The sequence below is a fragment of the Pelophylax lessonae genome, assembly GCF_965119305.1.
Source record: "Pelophylax lessonae genome assembly, chromosome: 2".
Taxonomy (NCBI): domain Eukaryota; kingdom Metazoa; phylum Chordata; class Amphibia; order Anura; family Ranidae; genus Pelophylax; species Pelophylax lessonae.
Genome location: NC_138769.1, coordinates 400,691,211 through 400,711,809, shown reverse-complemented (window position 1 = coordinate 400,711,809; position 20,599 = coordinate 400,691,211). Strand labels below are relative to the sequence as shown.

At 46.8% G+C, this 20,599-nt stretch overlaps 2 protein-coding genes across 2 annotated transcripts in view; one reads left to right on the top strand and one right to left on the bottom strand.

Annotated features, from left to right (window-relative positions):
- Window positions 1-16,025, bottom strand: part of LOC309547200 (S-adenosyl-L-methionine-dependent tRNA 4-demethylwyosine synthase TYW1-like) — a 287,271-nt gene extending 271,246 nt beyond the window's left edge. The window contains exons 1-2 of the mRNA XM_082246996.1: window positions 15,865-16,025; window positions 6,683-6,825 (exon numbers count right to left, since the gene is read on the bottom strand). Of these exons, the coding sequence (XP_082103122.1) occupies window positions 6,683-6,825; window positions 15,865-15,931 (210 nt within the window). The 5' untranslated portion in view covers window positions 15,932-16,025. The remainder of the gene's footprint in view (window positions 1-6,682; window positions 6,826-15,864) is intronic.
- An 89-nt stretch (window positions 16,026-16,114) lies between these two features.
- SBDS (SBDS ribosome maturation factor) overlaps window positions 16,115-20,599 on the top strand; it is a 36,572-nt gene continuing 32,087 nt past the window's right edge. The window contains exon 1 of the mRNA XM_082247803.1: window positions 16,115-16,364. Coding sequence (XP_082103929.1) covers window positions 16,237-16,364 — 128 coding nt within the window. The 5' untranslated portion in view covers window positions 16,115-16,236. The remainder of the gene's footprint in view (window positions 16,365-20,599) is intronic.

The following is a 20,599-nucleotide window of genomic DNA, read 5'->3' as shown; positions in this document are numbered from 1 at the left end:
GCGAACTACAAACCTCCGCACCTTCCTGTTGAGCTGAGATGCCAACAGATCTACATCCAGGGTGCCCCAATGAAGGCACAATTGGTGAAATACCTCTGGATGAAGAGACCATTCCCCTTGATCCAGAATCTGACGGCTGAGATAATCTGCCTGCCAATTTTCCACCCCCGGAATGAATACCGCGGAGAGAGCTGGAACAAACCGTTCCGCCCAACGAAGAATGCTGGCCACTTCTATGGCCGCCAGGACACTCTTGGTGCCCCCTTGATGATTGACATAAGCCACAGCTGTGGCATTGTCCGACTGGATCCGAACCGGGCTGCCCCAGAGCTGCTCGGTCCAATGAATCAGAAAGTCTGATCGCTCTCAGTTCCAATACCTTTATCGGTAATCTGGACTCTTCCAGGGACCAAAGCCCCTGAACAGATAATTTGCTGAGAATTCCTCCCCACCCGGATAGACTGGCATCCGTGGTGACAATCGTCCAGTATATTGGGAGAAATGACTTCCCCTGGCTGAGCATCGGAGACCGAAGCCACCAGACCAGAGACTCCCTGGTCCGCTCACTCAGTCGGATCAGATTGTCCAGGGAATCGGGATTCCGGTTCCATTTGAGAAGAATCTCCTTTTGAAGGATTCGGGTATGGGACTGGGCAAATGGTACTGCCTCGAAAGAAGCCACCATCAGACCCAGGACCCTCATATGCAAGTCCGAAGGGAAGGCCAGTTGACGGATAGTAACAACTGAATCGTTGATTGAATCTTCCGGAGTTTCTCCGCAGGGAGAAACACTTTTGCCCTGGATGCGTCTAAAATTAGACCCAGATATTCCAGCCTCCTGGTGGGAACCAGAGAGGACTTCTGCAGGTTCACCAGCCACTCGAACTCTTGCAAAGAGATCATGGTGATCTCCAAGTTTAGCAACAGAGTCTGCGGAGATTCCGCACGGAGCAGAAGATTGTCTAGGTAACCTAGAATCGATATGCCTCGCTGTCGCAACAGCGCCAAAACTGGGGCCAACACCTTTGTGAAGAGCCGGGGAGCCGAGGCGAGACCAAAGGGTAATGCCGCAAACTGATAATGGTTCTCTTCTACGCAGGAAATGCTGATGTCCTGCGTAAATGGGAATGTGAAGATAGGCATCTTTAATGTCTATGGACGCCAGAAAATCCCCCTGACGCAGGGAGGCCGCTACTGTGCGAATGGACTCCATCTTGAATTTTTGTACCCTGACAAAAAGATTGAGTGCTCTTAAGTCCAGAATTGGACGCACCTTGCCCTCTTTTCTGGGTATTGTGAATAGGTTCGAATAGAACCCCTGAAAACGCTCTGTCCAAGGAACGTGGACCACCACTCCTTGTTGCATTAAATCCGTTACTGCCCCCCGCAAAGCTTCTAAGCGATCCGGGGATAGTCGGATATTGGAAGGGAAGAATCGCACCGGTGGAAGTGATCGAAACTCGATCTTGTATCCCGACCGTATGCTTTGCGAACCCATTTGTCCGGGATTCTGGAAGCCATGGATCCGGAAACTGGTGAAGACGTCCCCCCACCCCAGCTATGGGTGGGGGCGCACCTTCAGGTTTTAGTAGTCTTATCTTCAGCTCTGGAAGAGCTGGACTTTTGTTTACCCGACCAGCGCCCCTTGAATCCTCCTGGAGGGGCTTTGGAGGGCTTTGCCTTATCGCCCGCCCCAGCGGAGCGAAAAAAACTTTATGAACGGAAAAGGAAGGCCCCCCGTCTGACGAGGTCCTTTACCCTTAGTATTCTGTGGCAAAAAAAATGCTCTTGCCCCCAGTGAGATCCTTGATAATCTCATCCAAGGTGGCCCCAAATAGGTGATTCCCCTGAAAGGGGATATTAACCAAAGCTTTTTTGGAACCTTGATCCGCCGACCAGCACTTTAACCACAGCACACACCTGAGGACCACTGCTGAAATCAATGCACGCCCCAACAATGGAGTGGCGTCCAGAGCGGCGTCACAGACAAACTGTAGTCCTTGTATCATCTGCTCCAGCAGGTCTGATACTGCCGGGGGGATGCTTCTCCCTTCTAAGTCCCGGCGTAACAACTTGGTCCATTCTGTCAATGTTTGTGAAACCAAACCAATTGCAATCACTGGCCTAAAAGCTGACCCAATCAGGGAAAAGATGGAGCGGAACACGGCTTCAACTTTACGATCCACCGGATCCCTAAAGGACGGAGCGTCCTCCAATGGGATAACAGTAGCTTTATTTAGTCTGGAAATCGGTGAATCCACCAATGGTGGTACTGTCCATTTTTTAAAGGAGGGATTCCTCAAACGGATAACGCCTAGTAATGCGTTTGGAAATACCAGGGGTTCGCTTTGGTCGACCCCATTCCTCTTTTAATTATATTACCAAAACATTTGGGCAAGGGAAACACCCTCGCCATTTTGGTAGGTTTATTAGTACCAAAAGGAATTTCAGTATCAGCTACCTCTGCCGGTGTAACCTCAAGTCTTAAGGTTTCCCGGACAGACACAATTAGTGCATCCACCAACGTTTCTTCTTGCGCTATGGCGGAGGCAGAAACGTCCTCCTTACTGTCTGAGGAGACCGTACCAGAGACGCAAGCCCCAGATGAGGGACCTGCAGCTGCAGTGACAGGCTCAGAATCTGTATCTGAAGTGTCAGATGAAATAGGGGTAGGCGGGGGTCGCTTCTTTGCCCCCCCCCCGTCCCTGACAGGCCACCTCCACCCGGGATACAAAAGACTCCAAAACCGCTGACAATGCATCAATAGTAAGTGGGGAACTGGAGGGTCCTGCGGCCACCTCGAGGGGGATCAGGTGGGGATACATGTGTGGCAGGGTCCATAACTAACCCAAGGACACTTGCCAGCAAACAAAAAAAATTTTTTTTTTTTTTTTTTTTTTTATATGTGTAATCCCCCAGCGCAACAGCGCGAGAGAGAGACCCCAAGGGCTCACCACCTGATGCAGAGAAGCGTCTACCAAACTGCTCTCAGCGCTGTCCTTTGCAGACCAGGAAGTCTTGTGAATAGTTTTCCCGGGTAAAGGAGGCGGCTCCGCCCCTTTACACGCCTTCCGGCGCTCCCCCTGCTACTCCGAGGTAGCTGGGCATATCAAACTTGGCCGCCCCCATGCAGGAGACAACAGGCTACGCCAAAATGGCGGCCTGCGCAACCAGCGGACGGCCTGTGGAAAGATGGCGGCTAAATCATGCGGCCTGCGGGATCCGTGCGGCCTGCGGATCTCGTGTGGCCTGCGGGAGGATGGTGGCGGCCTGCAAAATCCGTGCGGCCTGCGGCAGGCGGCCTGTGGATCTCATGCAGCCTGTGGGAGAATGGCGGCGGCCTGCGGAAGGATGGCGGCGGCCTGAATAGTGCGGCCTGCGGGAGGATAGCAGCGGCTTGTGCCGTGCGACCTGCGGGAGGATGGCGGTAGTCCCTGAAGCTGCATCACTATGCATTGGGAAGGTGCTTGTATTATATCACCCCTTTACATGACTACTAGTAACGCCAGCCCCTGTAGCCATCCTTGACCCCAGTCATGGCTTCCTCTTCTTACAGTGCCAGTTCTTTACAGTGACTATTAGATAGTCAGCTCCCAAACCAAGCCTCCTGGAGTGTATTCTTATTCACCAATCACACTATCAAGAGGGAGATTTGTGAAACATGTCATAGGATAGAGGGGGAACCCTAGGATCAAGAGGGTCCGACCATCCACAGAGGGGCCCGTATCCATCCCAAAACCCGACGGGGGGGGGGGGGGGGGGGGGTTGTGAGGGGGAACATTCTACTCACCATACCGGAACCAGCGGGCACCCACTCCTAACAGAACCCCTCTCCACCGAGGTGGGGGGGCTGTTGACCAATACGGACGCCATGACTCAGTTTCCGACTGGTCATAGGCGTCCTGGCGAGCGTTTAACTCGCAGGGCCAGTCCCAGTCCAGTGGGACTATGTCGCAGGGCGACCCAGCGCGGAGCTAGGGCCTGCACGCGTTCGTAAGCCGGCTGGGGTGACCACTGGATCTCAACATCCAGCCCGTCGCCCAGCTCCAGCATAATTGTTTGAATGTGTCACGGCTGATCCAGCTCTGAGCTGGAGTCTGCACGCGCTTGTAGGCCGGCTGGGGTGACCACTGGACCTAAACATCCAGCCCGTTGCCCAGATCCGGCATAATTTGCTTGAAGATCTCACAGGAACAACTGGAGAAAAAAAAGCTAACTGATAAGGATTTATCTAAAAAAATCTTGCCAGGACCAAAGATCCCAGCAAGGAACTTAGGTCCTTACTCCTGACTAGACAGAAAAAAACTGACATCCTGTAGCAGGAAGTGAGAGGATATACCCTCTGGGACTGCCCCTAGGGTGTGGCCAGAATGTTTTCTTCTGCCTAGTGTCCTACTCCTGTTGAACGCAGTATAACCCAATTTGATATCAATCAAAGGACTGCGTCTGTCAATGAGCGACAGAGAAAACAGTAGTTACATCAACTATACATATTTCCCTAACTAGTTTGGAAAGCAATACATATTCTCCTACAGATGTTCCATGTAACATTTCATCTATGGCAATTAACATTCCTGGCTTCACACTTGTCTGTATTCTCATTAGTTACAGGAGAACAGAGAGAAAGATAGTGGAAAAGAAGGAGGGAGGGGGTCTAAAATATGCAGCTTGACTGTCTCAGTGTTAGGGATCAACCGAATATCAGCAAAGTGAATTATCGGAGGGCCGATATCAAATTTTCCCGATACATCGGTATCGGCCCCGGAACTAGCCGATATTACCGATATTTCGTGAGGTCACTCTGCTTTCTTAGGCCACCTCCCTCGCCTTGGACAGCCTCGTCTAGAGTCAGGACTAGTCTTGCGGGAGTGTATCATAGCCATACACGAACCCACAGCAGCCTGGTGTCAGCCAGGCACAGTACCAGCGAGCCAGTCAGGCACAGTACCAGCCAGCCAACCACCCACAGGGCCCTGTACCAGCCAGCCACCCACCACAGGGTGCCAAGCAAGCCAGCCATTAAACAAAATGAACATGTTCAGTGCTAGGATTTGTGTAATAAATTGTATTATTTTTCAAAACTTTAAAAGGTCGGTCCATATCGGCCGATACGAATATCGGTATCGGCCCTGAAAAAACCATATCGGTCTATCCCTACTCTGTGTCCTTGTAGTACTACAGGGAGTGTCAGTCTACTATTTTGTTTTGTTTTTTTTTTTTACTAACCATCCGCCATATAAGAAGGCTTTTCAGCTGATGCCACAATATCATGATCATTAAACTAGGTAATGGTACTTTTGGCAGTGTGGACAGGTGCCAAAACCTGTTGGAAAATGAAATCAGCATCTTCATTTAGCTGGTCAGTGGAGGAAAGGATGAAGTACTCTAAAATTAGGGCTGAGCTGACTTTGGACTTGATAAAACACAGTGGACCAAACACCAGCAGATGACATGGCTCCCCAAATCATTACTGTGGAAAGTTTTAGCATTTTATTTGGAAATCAAGGTCCCAGAGTCTGGAGGAAGAGTGGAGGTGCACAAAATCCAAGTTGCATGAGGGCCAGTGTGAAGTTTCCACAGTCAGTGATAATTTGGGGAGTCATGTCATCTGCTGGTGTTGGTCCACTGTGTTTTATCAAGCACAAAGTCAGTGCAGCCCTCTACTAGTAAATTCTAGAGCACTTCATGCCTTCCTTTGCTGACTAGCTTTATGGAGATGCAGATTTCATTTTTGGAGCAGGACGTGGCACCTACCCACACTGCCAAAAGTACCAAAACCTGGTTTAATGATCACAGTATCCCTGTGCTTGATTGGCCAGCAAACACTCCTGACCAAAACCCCATAGACAATCTGTGGGGTATTGTCAAGAGGAAGATGGTGGACACCAGACCCAACAAGGCAGACGAGCTGAAGGCCACTTTTAGGAAGCCTGGGCTTCCATAATACCTCAGCAGTGCCACAGGCTGATAGCCTCCATGCCACGCCACATTCATGCAGTAATTCATGCAAAGGAGCCCCGACTAAGTATTGAGTGCATACCATACTGAACATGTTCTTTTCAGGAAGCCAACATATCTGTATTAATATTTTTTATTTTTTTTTACCTTATGCAATAATTTTCAGAGATACTGAATTTTGGGATTTCACTTTAAGCCATAATCATCAAAACTAAAAAGGAAAAAAATGCTTAAAATATATCACTGTGTGTAACGCATCTATATAAAAATATAGGAGTTTCACTTTTTAAATTGAATTACTGAAAATTAACTTTTTGGTGAGATTCTAAATTTTAGGAGATGCACCTGCAAATCCATATTTTGTTCAGCAAAAATATTGATTCAACAACCCCTGCCAGGCAGCTCAGTCAAGTATCGTCCAAGCAGTTGATCATCAAAATTACATGTAACCGAAACACCTTGTTTTAGGACCAATCCTGCTGCTTTGACAATGAAGTGACAAGTACACTGATGAGGTCATCCTCGTGCTCCACCTGGAAGCAAGCATTTATAAACCATATGTATAAAAAGCAATAGACTACTAACCCTCTCAGTGTGGGTGGTGATCCAGAGAACAAACACATAACCCTAAACAGAGATCAGCGGATAACAATTTAAACCTGTCCGAAGAGACCCTGACAGATGAAGATACAGCCCTTGTCCACAGAAAGTTTGTCATACTGACCTGGTGACGTTTTCTGCCCATAATAAAATGGCTGCAGATCCAGAGAGTAATACCAATCCCAGCACATGAATAGATGTAAAATCTGTTCATCCACAAAAGCATTAAATGTGTATGCACAAAATCCCAAGGGTCAGAAGATGCATCTGAAAAAGCAGAAAAGCATTTATTTATCACAACTTCAAGGACAGAAAAGAACATGAATTTACAATATATATATATATATATTATATATATATATATATATATATATATATATATATATATGTGTATGTGTGTGTGTGAATAACAAGTATTAAATAGATGAAGACGAGTGTCTAGGAGTCAACTGCACCACACTAAAATTTTAGAAATTGGATAAAAAAAAAAAAAAAAAAAAAAACGGTTTATAAGGTGCCAACCGTAACAAAACGCGTTCTGTATTTAAAAAAAGGATTCAGTTTTATTAATACAAAATATTAAAAGCAATATATAAAAAGAAAGCTTTTCTATATATTTCAAGCAGAAAATCCAGTTTTTTCTTCCTCCAAGTTTCCCCTATAAAAAAAAAAAAAAAAAAAAAAAAAAAAAAAAAAAAAAGCTTCTTCGGGAGATATATTTCTGGATGCTGCACATGTAAAGTAACAGAGAAATAATTATTCATCACAAAAAAAAAAAATCACATTACAAATTAATAAAAAAAAAAAAAAAACAGTTCTATATAGAAATTCCAGCAATGGTGCCCATGGTAGGTCCGCAGAAAGGACAAAGTCTTACTGTAACCGCTAGAGAGGATATCTCAAGATATTGGATAGGTATGAGACAGCAGTGGAGACCCTAAGGTCTTGTAACAATAATGCTTTAGGGCAGATGACTAATATAGAAGAACAAGTGTGTGTGTGTGTGTGTGTGTGTGTGTGTCCAGGTTTTTTACATGGAGACCGGAGCATGCGCACCCAATATGCGCATATGCCCATTTTGCATATGTAGTATAGAAAATATAAAATCTGTTTGGTGTACTGCGAAAGTGCAGAACTATGTATTTGAATAGAGAAATATTAACCGGATACAGGAATAATTACCATTACACCTGAGGGGAGCTGCGTATTCTAGCAGATCGGCTGTATTCGAGAAGGAGAAATACATAGAAACTGTGTCCGGTGGGTTTACCCCTTTTCACAAGCACATTTGATCACTAGAACACAGAGATCATACACAGACTTTTTTGTACACCTTGCTAGTACCAGGTTGGACCCCCTTCTGACTTCGGAACATTCCTCAGAGATTTTGGTCTATATTAATATGATAGCATCACGCAGTTGCTGCAGATTTGTCGGCTGCACATCCATGATGCTAATCTCCTGTTCCACCACCTCCCAAAGGGAATTGGATTGAGATGTGGTGACTGTGGAGGCCACTGGAGTACAGTGAACTGATTGTCACGTTCAAGAAACCAGCGGTGAGATGATTTGAGCTTTGTGACATGGTGCATTATCCTGCTGGAAGTAGCCATCAGAAGATAGGTACACTGTAGTCATAAAGGGATGGACATGGGTCAGCAACAATACTTATGGTGTTTAACCACTTTAAGACCTGAAGAATTTTCCCCCTTAAAGACCAGGCCCTATTTTGCGATTCAGCACTGTTACTTTACTGGACAATTGCGCGGTCGTGCGACGCTGTACCCAAATAAAATTGATGTCCTTTTCCCACAAACAGAGATTTCTTTTGGTGGTATTTGATCACCTGCGCGATTTTTATTTTTTGCGCTATAAACAAAAAAATAGCGACAATTTTGAAAACAAATTAACATTCTAGACTCCTGAAAGCGAGAGAAGTATACCTACGTCACTTTGCCCAGGAACGGCTGCCTGCCGCAGTATACAGTATCTGTGGTGGGCGGTCGTAAAGTGGTTAAACAATGCTTAATTTGGTACAAATGGGCCCAAATTGTGCCAAGTAAGTGTAGCACACTACAGGTAGGTGCTAGGTCAGTGTATAGTGGGCCCTGTCTGCCTAACAGAAGGGCCACGATTTCTTTTTGGTAGGGTGTCATGGCTTCCAGGTGCGTCTGCTGAGAGGGGAGTCTCCCCAGTGGCTCTGTGAGAGGCTTATCATAGGGCAGTGGAGGAAACCAATCAGGGATACATTCAGGCTTGTAACAAACCCAGAAGGCAGATTCTGCTGCAAAGGATTCTGGGAGTGGGTATAAGTTTGAGGGAGGGCATGACTCATAGTCTTTGGTGGGAAGCAGAGTCCCAGGAGGGAGAGGACGTTTGCCTCTCCTCTTGTCTGAGGAAATGGGTGCTGCTAGAGAATCCAGAGAGTGCCGAGTTGAGCTGAGGGGATCCGGTGTGCCGAAAACCTGCGGCGAGCGAGAGGGGTCCAGTCCCAGGAAAGCCTACACAGGTAGCGAGTACTGAGGATTGCCCCTGGGGGCCTGCCTAGTCGGTGGGGACCACTCCGGAGAAGGTTCTAGGATCCAGGAGTCAGCTAGCTGTAAAGGGGGTACCTAGTCAGAGGAACCTGAAGTGGTTAAGGAGACGCCTGCAGTTTGGGCCCTGAAGAGTTAATGCACAGTGTGAGTGCATTAGTTGAGAGTTGCAGCCATACAGGAGTACACAGCAAGCTACCTCAAGCCAGGGCAAGGCTGGAGAGAGTAGTCAGTGACTTTACAGTGTCAGATGTTCAATGTTCCACAGTCCTGGATCTTCTAGACTTAAGTCGGAGTTCCAGCACAGCTTTCAGAGATAGTGTGTTCAAAGCATCAGTAAGCGTTGGCTGGCGTCAAGACAGCGCTAATGGGCATTTTTGCTATAAAAGTCCCAGAATTGTACATAGTCAAGCCAAAGGAGTATCCCACTCATTCCCTTCTCCCATCCCTTAAAACGACAATAAAACAAACAACGAAACAAAGATGCCGGAGTGGTCAATGTGTCAGTTCTCACACCCAGAGCCACAGTTCACATGGGCTGGAGAGGTAATCGGTAACGATGGCAGACCCATCATCACACCCCTAAAAATTGCTACAAAAGCATCACCCACACATTACACCACCAGCCTGAACCATAATACAAGGCAAGATGGATCCATACTTTCATGTTGTTTATGCCAAATTCTCACTCTACCATCTGAATGTCACAGCTGGAATCAGGACTCAGGAAATATGTTTCCAAACTTAGATTGACCAATTTCAGGAGCCCGTGGGAATTTCATACTCATTTTCCTGTTCTAAACTGACAGGAGTGGCATCCAGTGTGGCCTTCTAACCTTTAAGCAGATGGGCTACAGAAACAGATGTGTTGTGCGTTCAGAGAAGGTATTCTGCATACCTTGGCTGTATCAAGTGGTTATTTGGGTTACTGTTGCCTATCATCTCAAGCCAATCTGTCAATTCTCTTCTGACATCAAACAAGGCACTTTTCTTCACCCAACTGCCGCTCACTGGATATTTTCTTTTTTCCAGACAGTTATCTGTAAACCTTAGAGGTTGTGCAGGAAAATCCCAGATCAGCAGTTTGTTTGTTTTTTGTTTTTTTAAATACTCAGACTAGCCCGTCCTGCACCAACAACCATGCCACGTTCAAAGTCACTTAAATCCCCTTTCTTCCCCATTCTGATGCTTGGTTTGAACTTTAGCAAGTCGTCTTCACCATGTCTAGATGCCACCATGTGATTGGCTGATTTGCAATTTGTGTTATCAAGCAAATAAACAAGTGGACCTAATAAAGTGGCTGATGGGTGTTTATTACCGGTAAGAGGTTAGCACTTTTGGTGGTCTGGAAAGTTGGGAGCACCAAATCTTTGATTTCAATGCACAAGCTTCATACCATGAGTTAGCCTTTTGGACACGATGTGTGGACTTTACATTTTTCACAGAAGTTTTGTAAACAGCTGTAGGAGTTAACCTTTGATTGTACTTTATATTTTTGTGTAATCAATGAATTTTTATTATAGTAAACACAGCAGAAATCTATTTTGTTGTGAACAGGTGTATTCAAATCAAATGGTTTTATATTTTCATATGTAGGCACATCTGGCAAGCATACTTATCTACATATGCAAGTGAGGGTGGGGGCTTTAAATATTTTTTGTGCTTGATGGGCTTCTTCACCAGTCACAGCATGCAAGGAGTAACTGCTAGAGGTGAAACCAAAGAGGTTGATTTACTAAAACTGGAGAGTACAAAATCTGGTGCAGAGGTGCATGGTAGCCAATCTGCTTCTAACTTCAGCCTGTTCAATTAAAGCTTTTGTAACCCAAAGAAATAATTGATACCCTGTTCCTAAAGAATGCTAGACAGCACAGTTCCTGTGCTGTGTAACTGTATAATGTAATATACCTGGCTAATAATGCCTTTTCCTGTGTCCCCTGTGACCCTCCTGTGTGGTCCTCGTCCTGGGCAGACCCCTGGCAAGCTTCCCAGTACTCACGGACACTGTTTTTTCCTGGGTCGCTCTGCCTCCAACTCCCTTGTCAGTATCCACTGGACCTCCTGGTTCAGCACCACACTTCCAGTCCACAAGGCCGACCACCTTCCTCAGCAACAGGAGGAGAGACTGCCATCACCCTCCTCCTGGGGCCTGGCTTCCTGCCCAAAGACACCCCATCACATGTGCTCGTGGCTTTTATAACATGTCCCAGGATGCACCACTGTTGTGTCTACCCACTGGGATAGTAATAAAAGCCTGTGTCACTGGCTGGGTTTCCTCACTGTCCAACAGGTTCCCCTATTGGATACAGTGGGGACACTCCCTTAGACCAGATGTATCACACATGGACACATGTAAAAGGCCTAACTACTGATCAGGCTCCCCTGATCAGTAGTCAGTAGGGGATGCAAGTTATTTATTATCCTGACTTAATCAAGTTAAGCTTGGACAAAAAAAATCTGGAAACGGATTGGTTTCTATTCAGAGCTGCACCAGATTTTGCACTCTCCAGTTTTAGCAAATCAACCCACCGTGACAAAATGCTTGTCGCTTATAGCTGCATTCACCAGAAAGGGAAACAGAATAAAGATGTTTGCTAATCTCTCTCCATTCCACTGGAGGAGCTGCAGAAATCCAAATATATAGGTAAAAAATCCCAAGTGAATGTAGTCCTGCAAAATGTTGCAGTGCCTTTTCATGAGATTTGTCGCTGTGCGTCGTCTCAAAAATGCAGTGGTGAGGCCCGCTGCCATCACTAGTGCCTAAAGAAAGCAGCTGACTTTCTTCACAGGATACCTAAACCGAAAAAACAGAATGTGATATATTGTAGGAAAGCAGTCTGTAGGTGTGAGGACATTTAAGGGATTCTAAATTCAAAACAGTTTTTTTACCTTAATGCATTAAGGTAAACCTCTTCTCTCCCAACACACTGACAGTGCTGAGGAAAGGAAATGCTGATAACCATTTGTTTACCAGGGATCAGCTGTGATTGGACACAGCTGATTACATGGTAAAGAGCCAATGTCATTGGCCCTTAACCCTGATCGGTGATGCTCTGTGTCCAAGGGACAGGGCTCACAACCAATCGTCAGGGGCACGAACGAACAGCGTGACCAAGACTATGTCATAGGACGTCCACCCTGAGGGAGGAGCATCCCACCTGGCTGTCAGTCTGCTACAAGTTATATAAAAAGCTAGCAGTATTTGTAGCTGCTGACATTTCATTTTTTTCACTTTGTTTTTTTTTCGGGAAGGGGGGGGGGGGGAAGACTCCTATTTAAAGGACTGGACTATGCCACATCCGCCCCGCAGTGGTGTGCAGTGCTGCATTTTCAAGGTTAAAAAAAAAAAAAAAAAAAAAAAAAAGGGTGCTGAGGAGTGACATACTGATTGTCAAGAGCCCTCTGCAGGTAATATAGCCACCCCTCTAAAAATAGATCCACTGTGTATATTACTTTTGAGAGGAGGGGCTATTCGAGCCCCATGTGTGAACGAGCCTTAAAACTAAAAAGTGTTGAGTCTGTATAAAAACTTAAAGTGTTACTAAACTCAGGACCCTGCATTCACCATATCTGGTCTCCCACAGTACGTAGAACATGGAAACGCAATTGTTCTAGTAAATATAAACTGCTAAATACCTTTTCTCATCAGTATACAACAGTCTTGTGACTTCTATCAGTGTCTGGTTAAAGCTTGAAGGAGGAGATTTCATTCTGCACTGACTGTCCTATCAGGGTGCAGAAAGCCTGACACTATGTGGACAGTGCGAATTGCCCTGTGCTGATCATATGCACTCTCAAGGAAGAAGAAAAAAAAAAAAAAAAAAAAAAACTCTAGCAATCCACTCCAAACTGAGCATGTGTAGGGTGCATGTACTGGGGACTGCGGGTAAAAAGGAGGATCAGAGAAGACCAGATCAATCAGCCTTTTAACACAATGCCGAGGATTAACCCCTTAGGTTCTACAGTGGGTATATCAAGCATGCATGCATTTACTGCATATACACACTGATTTTACTGTTGTAGGTTTTTGTAACACTTTAAAGTGGAAGCTCTGCTCATCTGTTTCTTCTCCCTCCCGTGCCACATATGGCACCTTTTAGGGGGTGAGGGGCAGATACTGGTCAAAAACAGGTACCCGTTCCCACTTCTGTGTAAGACTGCCACGGCGACCTGTCATTTCTGGCCCTTCCCCCTGCTGTCTTCTGGGAGACACACACACACAGGTCCCAGAAGACAGCAAGACTATTCAGAAAGTACAGAGTGCATGGTGCATGGCTGGTAAGCCACAAGGCTAAACTTTGGTTTCCCTTAGTAAGGATGCCAGCGCCTGCACCCAAAGCCGATGGGTTGAGTCACCTTCAGGTGCTGAAATCACAGGCTTCCTGGACAGGTAAATGTCCTTATATTAACCACCTCCCACTGTACATATACGGCCGGGTGGGAATCTCGTCCTTCTGATCGGACGTTCCCCGGAACATCCTTCAGAAGGAGCGAGATCGCGCCGCCGCAGGCACGTGCAGCGGCGCGATCTCGCTGTGCCTGTGTCCCTCAGACACAGAGCAACAAGTTGCGGCAGGAGGGCCCTCTGATTGGCCCTCCTGATCACATGACAGCTGTGTCCAATCACAGCCGTCATGTAATGTAAATACAGCCGTTGCAACGGCTTTGATCTCTTCTCCTCACACAGATCCTGTCTATGAGGAGAAGAAGATGATCTGTGCTGCAGCCGGGGGGGGGGGGGGGGGGGGAATCAGTGAGTTTTTCTAATTACTCAATGATCACAGCAGGGGGTCTGTTCTGGTAATCAGAACATTGATTACCAGTGCAGCCCTGGGGGGGGGGGGTGCCACTAAAGCCACCAGCAGGGTTCATACACATTTTCACCAATGAAATTCCATGACTTTTCCATGACTTTTCCTTGACTTCACGTAAATATTCATGACCTAATGTTTCATGAAATGTCTATGTATACGTATACGTGTTAAAGAGGTGCAGGTGGACTGGTATGGATGGCACAGATAGTCAGATGCACAAAATGCAGCACAGTAATCTTTTTAGGCCCAAGCGACAGTCATGAGGTGCAGGCGGACTGGTATGGATGGCACAGATCTGATGGTGCACAAATGCGGCACTTACTTTTGGGAGAAAGAACAGTGGTGCTCCTGCTTGCCCAAATAAAGCTGTTCAGGTGGCAGTGAGTCATGAAGGTGCAGCTGGACAAAATGCGGCGCTTACTATTCTTAGGCCGAACCTAACTGTTAGTAACAGTCCCATGAGGCAGAAAAGAGTTCTCACAGAAATTAAGGCGACTAAGGATTGGATGCTTAATTATTTATTTACATTTATTTTTAACATTCCCGTAGGACTGGTACAGTAGGTGCTCGCAGTTTGCCCTACGGTCGGTCACTGGCCAGCAGCAGCCGAGGAAATGATCGTGCACCAATGACAGGCAGCGGGGAGGGCCGGGCCGCGGTTTGCCTGGATGTGACTGGCCAGCAGCAGCAAACCAATCACAGGCAGCGGAGCGTCACTGGAGAGCGGGCCGGCCGCATGAACGTGATGACGCGGGGGTGCGGTAACTGAAACGGTTACCGCACCCTTCCGCGTCATCATCACGTTCATGCGGCCCGCCCTCCAGTGACGCTTCCGCCGCCTGTGATTGGTTTGCTACTGCTGGCCAGTCACATCCAGGCAAACCGCGGCCCGGCCCTCCCCGCTGCCAGCGATTGGTGCATGATCTACTCCTCGGCTGCTTCGGACCCGGAAATCAATGTGCACAAGCATAAAATAAAATTATACATTTGCAATAATAAAGTTTTAAGCATCCGCTCCCCCCGCCGCTCCCCCCCCCCCCCGCTCCTCCCCAGATTTCCATGACTTTTCCAAAACATTTCTAAAATCGTACTTTTCCATGACCTTTCCAGGCCTGGAAAGTGTCATCTCAAAATTCCATAACTTTTCCAGGTTTTTAATGACCGTACGAACCCTGCACCAGGGATGCCCACCCATGACCACCAGGGATGGCAATCGGAGCTCAGAGAGCCTGCCAGTGGTGCCCTCCCTATCAGTGCTGCCCACCAATGCCATCTATCAGTGCTGCCCACCAGTGCAGCCTATCAGTACCACATATCAGTGCCACCTCATGAGTGCAGGAAAAAAACGTATTTACAAAATTTTATAACCTAAACAAAAACAATTTTTTTTTTTTTTCAAACTTTTTGGTCTTTTTTTTTTTTTTTTTTTTTTTTATTTGTGCACCAAAAAAGAGAAAACTTGGTGGTGATCAAATACCACCAAAGGAAAGCTCTATTTGTGGGGAAAAAAATGACACAAATTTGGCGTAGGTACAGTGTTGCATGACCACGCAATTGTCATTCAAAATGCAACAAAGCTAAAAGCTGAAAATTGGTCTGGGAAGCAAGGGGGTTTAAGTGCCCGGTATTGAAGTAGTTAAAAAAGTCAGCAGCTACAGTATTTGTAACTGACTTTTAATTATTTTATTACAGGCTGGAACTCCTCTTAAAGGATGAACAGCCCCTTTAATCTTGAGCTATGGGACATAGAAGAAAACACACACACACATAGGCCGATAATATCATAGCATTTCCTATGGCTGCCTTTCAATAAAAGGAACACAAAATAGAATTAGAAGGATTCGTGTAACTCCCAAGATGACTGGGCATCATCCTAAACCTGAGCTACAGAAGATATCCTTTGCCAAGCTGCCCAGTACATGTCCAATGTAGTCAGTGTCCCTTGATACATGACTTACCCTTCTCACTATGAGCAGTCACACGACCTACTGCCATTAAGAACAAAGCTCCAATCTCCAACTCCATAGCGAACAGACCAGGAGTACGCACCACACCAAACGACACAACTCTATAGCCACACTCACGCTGCACTGGGGGCAGCCATATTTGTTTCCGTACTTTTTTTTTATTTTTTTCCTCCCCCAGAAATAGCTTTATTGACAGACACAGTCACATGGCACTAACTGCTGGCCAATGGCAGCTCACTTCCGCCAGAACTTTGCTGCTACGCACTCGTTCTGTAAGCAGTAAGGCGTGAGTGTCGTGCAGAGGCAGAGTGCGCATACAGAACATTTTTCGGCATAGGTAGAGGAGGAGAGGCGGCAGGAGACATGTCTATCTTCACTCCCACCAACCAGATTCGCCTGACCAATGTGGCGGTCGTGCGAATGAAGAAGGGAGGGAAGAGGTTTGAGATAGCCTGCTACAAGAACAAGGTTGTGAGCTGGCGCAGTGGGGCGTAAGTATTCATTGGCTATTGAAGTAATAGATAGGAGTGTGCTGAGGAGCCAATCAGCTCAGCCTGCGCCTTCCTGTGGGCGTGGATAGTAGTGGGGAGATGTAAAATACAAACCTCAGAGCACAACTCCAACCAGAACTTAAAGCACAGTCTCCTTGAGAAAGTAGGAAAAAACGTCCTACCTGCAGGTTTAAATCATAATGAGAGACCTACAAACAGAGCCCTCCAGTGCTGGACCCCCCCCCCCAATCCCAGACAGCTTCCATGTGATCCCGGCCCTCTTTCCATCTTTAGAAAATTCGGTCCTCTTGATTGGCTCGGCTGTGGTGACATCACTCCCACGCATGTGCACAACAATCACTTCGCCACGTGCAGAGCAAGCCATAAATGCAGTCTGAGCTGCGCATGTATGGCTTAGATCGCATAACCGCTAACAGGCAGGGGGGAGCATTTATGACAGAAGAGGCCTCTAGGGTCTCTTCTGTTATAAAAACCTGCATGCAGGCAGGAGTTTACTACTACTTTAATGCAGAGCTCCACTTGTTTGCAACCCCCCCCCCCTTCAGCTGCCACATTTGGCACCTTTTGGGGGGAGCGAATACCTGTGAAAATCAGGTACGTGCTCCCATTTGCAGGTAAGATCGCTGTGTGGTGATCTACGAAATTTCCGGCCCCTCTTTGCCCCCGCCCCGCCTTCTGGGAGACACAAGTACCAGCTTGACTGTTTAGAAAGCGCAACACAACTCGTGCAGTAGGAAACAGGCTATGAAGCCGCAAGGCTTCACTTCTTGTTTCCCTTAGTGAAAATGCCGGCGCCTGCACTTGGAGCCGACGGCTGGATTGGCTTGGGGTGCGCATCGCAGGATCCCTGGACAGGTAAATTTCCTTATTTTAAAAGTCAGCCGTTACAGTACCGTGTTTCCCCGAAAATAAGACCGGGTCCTTTTGGCTACAAAATATAAATTGGGGCTTATTTTCGGGGATGTCCTATTTGTCCCCTGTCTTCTCTCTCTCCCTGTCAGCTCAGAAGTCAGCATCTCTGTAATCCCCAAAATAAATTCTATTTAAAGTCCTTGTAAAATAATTTATTCCACTCTGTAAATTAGTTGTATAATGTCCAGTGTGTGTCTTTATGTAACATTGTAGAAAATACCTTGTTTACAGCATCACTGGGCACTCGCGTGACCCGCCAGAGCTCTTCTTTACCACTCCAAGGGAGATGCCAATAGCCCTGCTCCGAGCAGTGCAGAGGGAGGGGCCGCTGACGTCAGCCCTGCTCCGAGCAGTGCAGAGGGAGGGGCCGCTGACGTCAGCCCTGCTCCGAGCAGTGCAGAGGGAGGGGCCGCTGACGTCAGCCCTGCTCTGAGCAGTGCAGAGGGAGGGGCCGCTGACGTCAGCCCTGCTCTGAGCAGTGCAGAGGGAGGGGCCGCTGACGTCAGCCCTGCTCTGAGCAGTGCAGAGGGAGGGGCCGCTGACGTCAGCCCTGCTCTGAGCAGTGCAGAGGGAGGGGCCGCTGACGTCAGCCCTGCTCTGAGCAGTGCAGAGGGAGGGGCCGCTGACGTCAGCCCTGCTCTGAGCAGTGCAGAGGGAGGGGCCGCTGACGTCAGCCCTGCTCTGAGCAGTGCAGAGGGAGGGGCCGCTGACGTCAGCCCTGCTCTGAGCAGTGCAGAGGGAGGGGCCGCTGACGTCAGCCCTGCTCTGAGCAGTGCAGAGGGAGGGGCCGCTGACGTCAGCCCTGCTCTGAGCAGTGCAGAGGGAGGGGCCGCTGACGTCAGCCCTGCTCTGAGCAGTGCAGAGGGAGGGGCCGCTGACGTCAGCCCTGCTCTGAGCAGTGCAGAGGGAGGGGCCGCTGACGTCAGCCCTGCTCCGAGCACTGCAGAGGGAGGGGCCATTGATGTCAGCCAGGAGGAGAGCTCCTTTCGGGTCACATGAGCACCCAGCGATGCTGTAAATAAGGTATTTTCTACAATCATGTTACATAACGACACACACTGGACAGTATATAATCCTTTTACAGCTTGGATTACATGATTTTACAAAGACTTTAATTAGGGCTTATATTTCAGCCATCCTAGAAAACTGAGATGGGTCTTGTTTTCAGGGTAGGTCTTATTTTCAGGGTAGGTCTTATTTTCAGGAAAACGCAGTATTTGTAGCTGCTGACTTTAGATTTTTTTTTTTTTTAACAGGCTGGAATTTCGCTTTAAGACCACATCTTTTTCCGACATTTGTTGTATCAGTATTTTTTTGCTAGAAAATTACTTAGACCCCCAAAACATTATATATATATATATATATATATATATATTTTATTTTTATTTTTTTTGCACAGAACCTAGAGAATAAAATGGTGATTGTTGCAATATTTTATGTCTCGCTGTATTTGCACAGCGGTCTTTCAAACATAATTTTTTTTTTTTTGGAAAAAATACTTTAATTAAAAAACAAAATGGTAAAGTTGGCCCAATTATTTCATATAATATGAAAGATGTTAGGCCAAATAAATAGATACCTAACATGTCATGCTTTAAATTGCGCACGCTGGTGGAATGGTGACAAACTACGGTACTTAAAAATCTCCATAGACAACACTTTTAAAAATTTTACAGGTTACCAGTTTAGAGTTACAGAGGAGGTCTTGCACAAGAACTATTGCTCTCGCTCTAGTGATCATGGCGATACCCCGAAGGGTACGGGCGCTTTAATTGTATTTATTTTTACTCTGTCCCTCTTAAAAAATATATATATATTTTTTTTTTTTGCACCTTTATTTCCTTTACAAGGAATGTAAACATCTATTGTAATAGATAGGGCCCTTTGACACGGGCGCTCCGTATGTCCGCAAATCATCCTATTTTTTTCGCGGATGATTTGCGGACATAATGTAAGTCTATGGCATTGCGGATGTCAGCGGAATACCATCCGCTGACATCCGATTTTCTTCCTGTCAGTTCTGTTCCGTTTTTTGGAACTGAACAGAACCCTATTTTTCCTCCGTTCAAAAAACGGAAAGGAAGGAAAATCGGATGTCAGCGGTGTCATCCGCTGACATCCGCAAACCCCCATAGGCTTACATTATGTCCGCATATCATCCGCAAACGGATGGGATGATATGCGGGCACACGGAGCGGATGACAGAAATGTCATCCGCTCCGTGGAAAAAAAAAAGACTGCAGCGGAGCTCTCACACGGAGCGGCCGTGTGAAAGAGCCCAAACACGCATGACTGGTCCTCTTTATTGCGAGATCTGGGGATCAAAAAGACTCCAGATCTCATTGAATTTTAAAGCAAAAAAAAATGTAATTTTGACTTTAGGGGAAAAAAAACCCTTTAAGCCCATGTGGTAGAAGTGACATCAGACGTTGCTCCGGTCCCCCAAGGTTGTAGAGCAGGGGTCTTCAAACTATGGCACTTTAGTTGTTCAGGAACTACAATTCCCATCATGCCTAGTCATGTCTGCGAAAGTCAGAATTTTACAATGCCTCATGGGATGTCTAGTTCCGCAACCGCTGGAGGGCTGTAGTTTGAGGTTCCCTGGTGTAGAGCTAAGTGGGCGCTATTTTGTCCTCGCTTGGCTTCCTGCCCAGGCATCAGAGGGATCAGATCGGCTCTGGGCTTACCAACGGCTCTGGCAAGCTTGGAGATGGCCGGAAAGCAGTGGTAAATTCACCTACAAAAGTGATCTCGCGGTGAATTCGCCATTGGGACCACTGTTATCTGAAAGCCAGACACCTGACTGAAAATAAAGATACCGGGGTTATGGCAGCTAGCTGCTGCTATAACCCCAGTATTTAAAGTCAATGACGTAGATTTACAGTTAGGCAGTCAGCAAGTGGTTAAAGCTACTAAAACCTTTAGATTGCGTTTGCAGTTTAAGATGGGGGGGATCATAATAAGCAGCTCAGCTGTATATTTTTACCACCCCTAACTGCAAGTGTAAACTAAACCAAAGTGAAAAATCCCAAATTTTGAATGGTCACCAGAACAGGAATAGAGACGGAATCTTCCAGGTGACAAACAGGGATTTCTTCTCACTTCCTGTTTAGACTATGGGACAGAAAGTAAAAGGATATCTCTTCTGTGGGACACATATGGTAAAAACACCTGACGGGGGTTATATACTGGGGACCTCCTTCCTGCTAGGCCAATTTACAGCTTTCGCTCTGACACAATTGTGCGGTCATGCAGCACTGTACCCAAATAGAGCTTTCTTTGGGGGGTTTTTTTTTTTAATC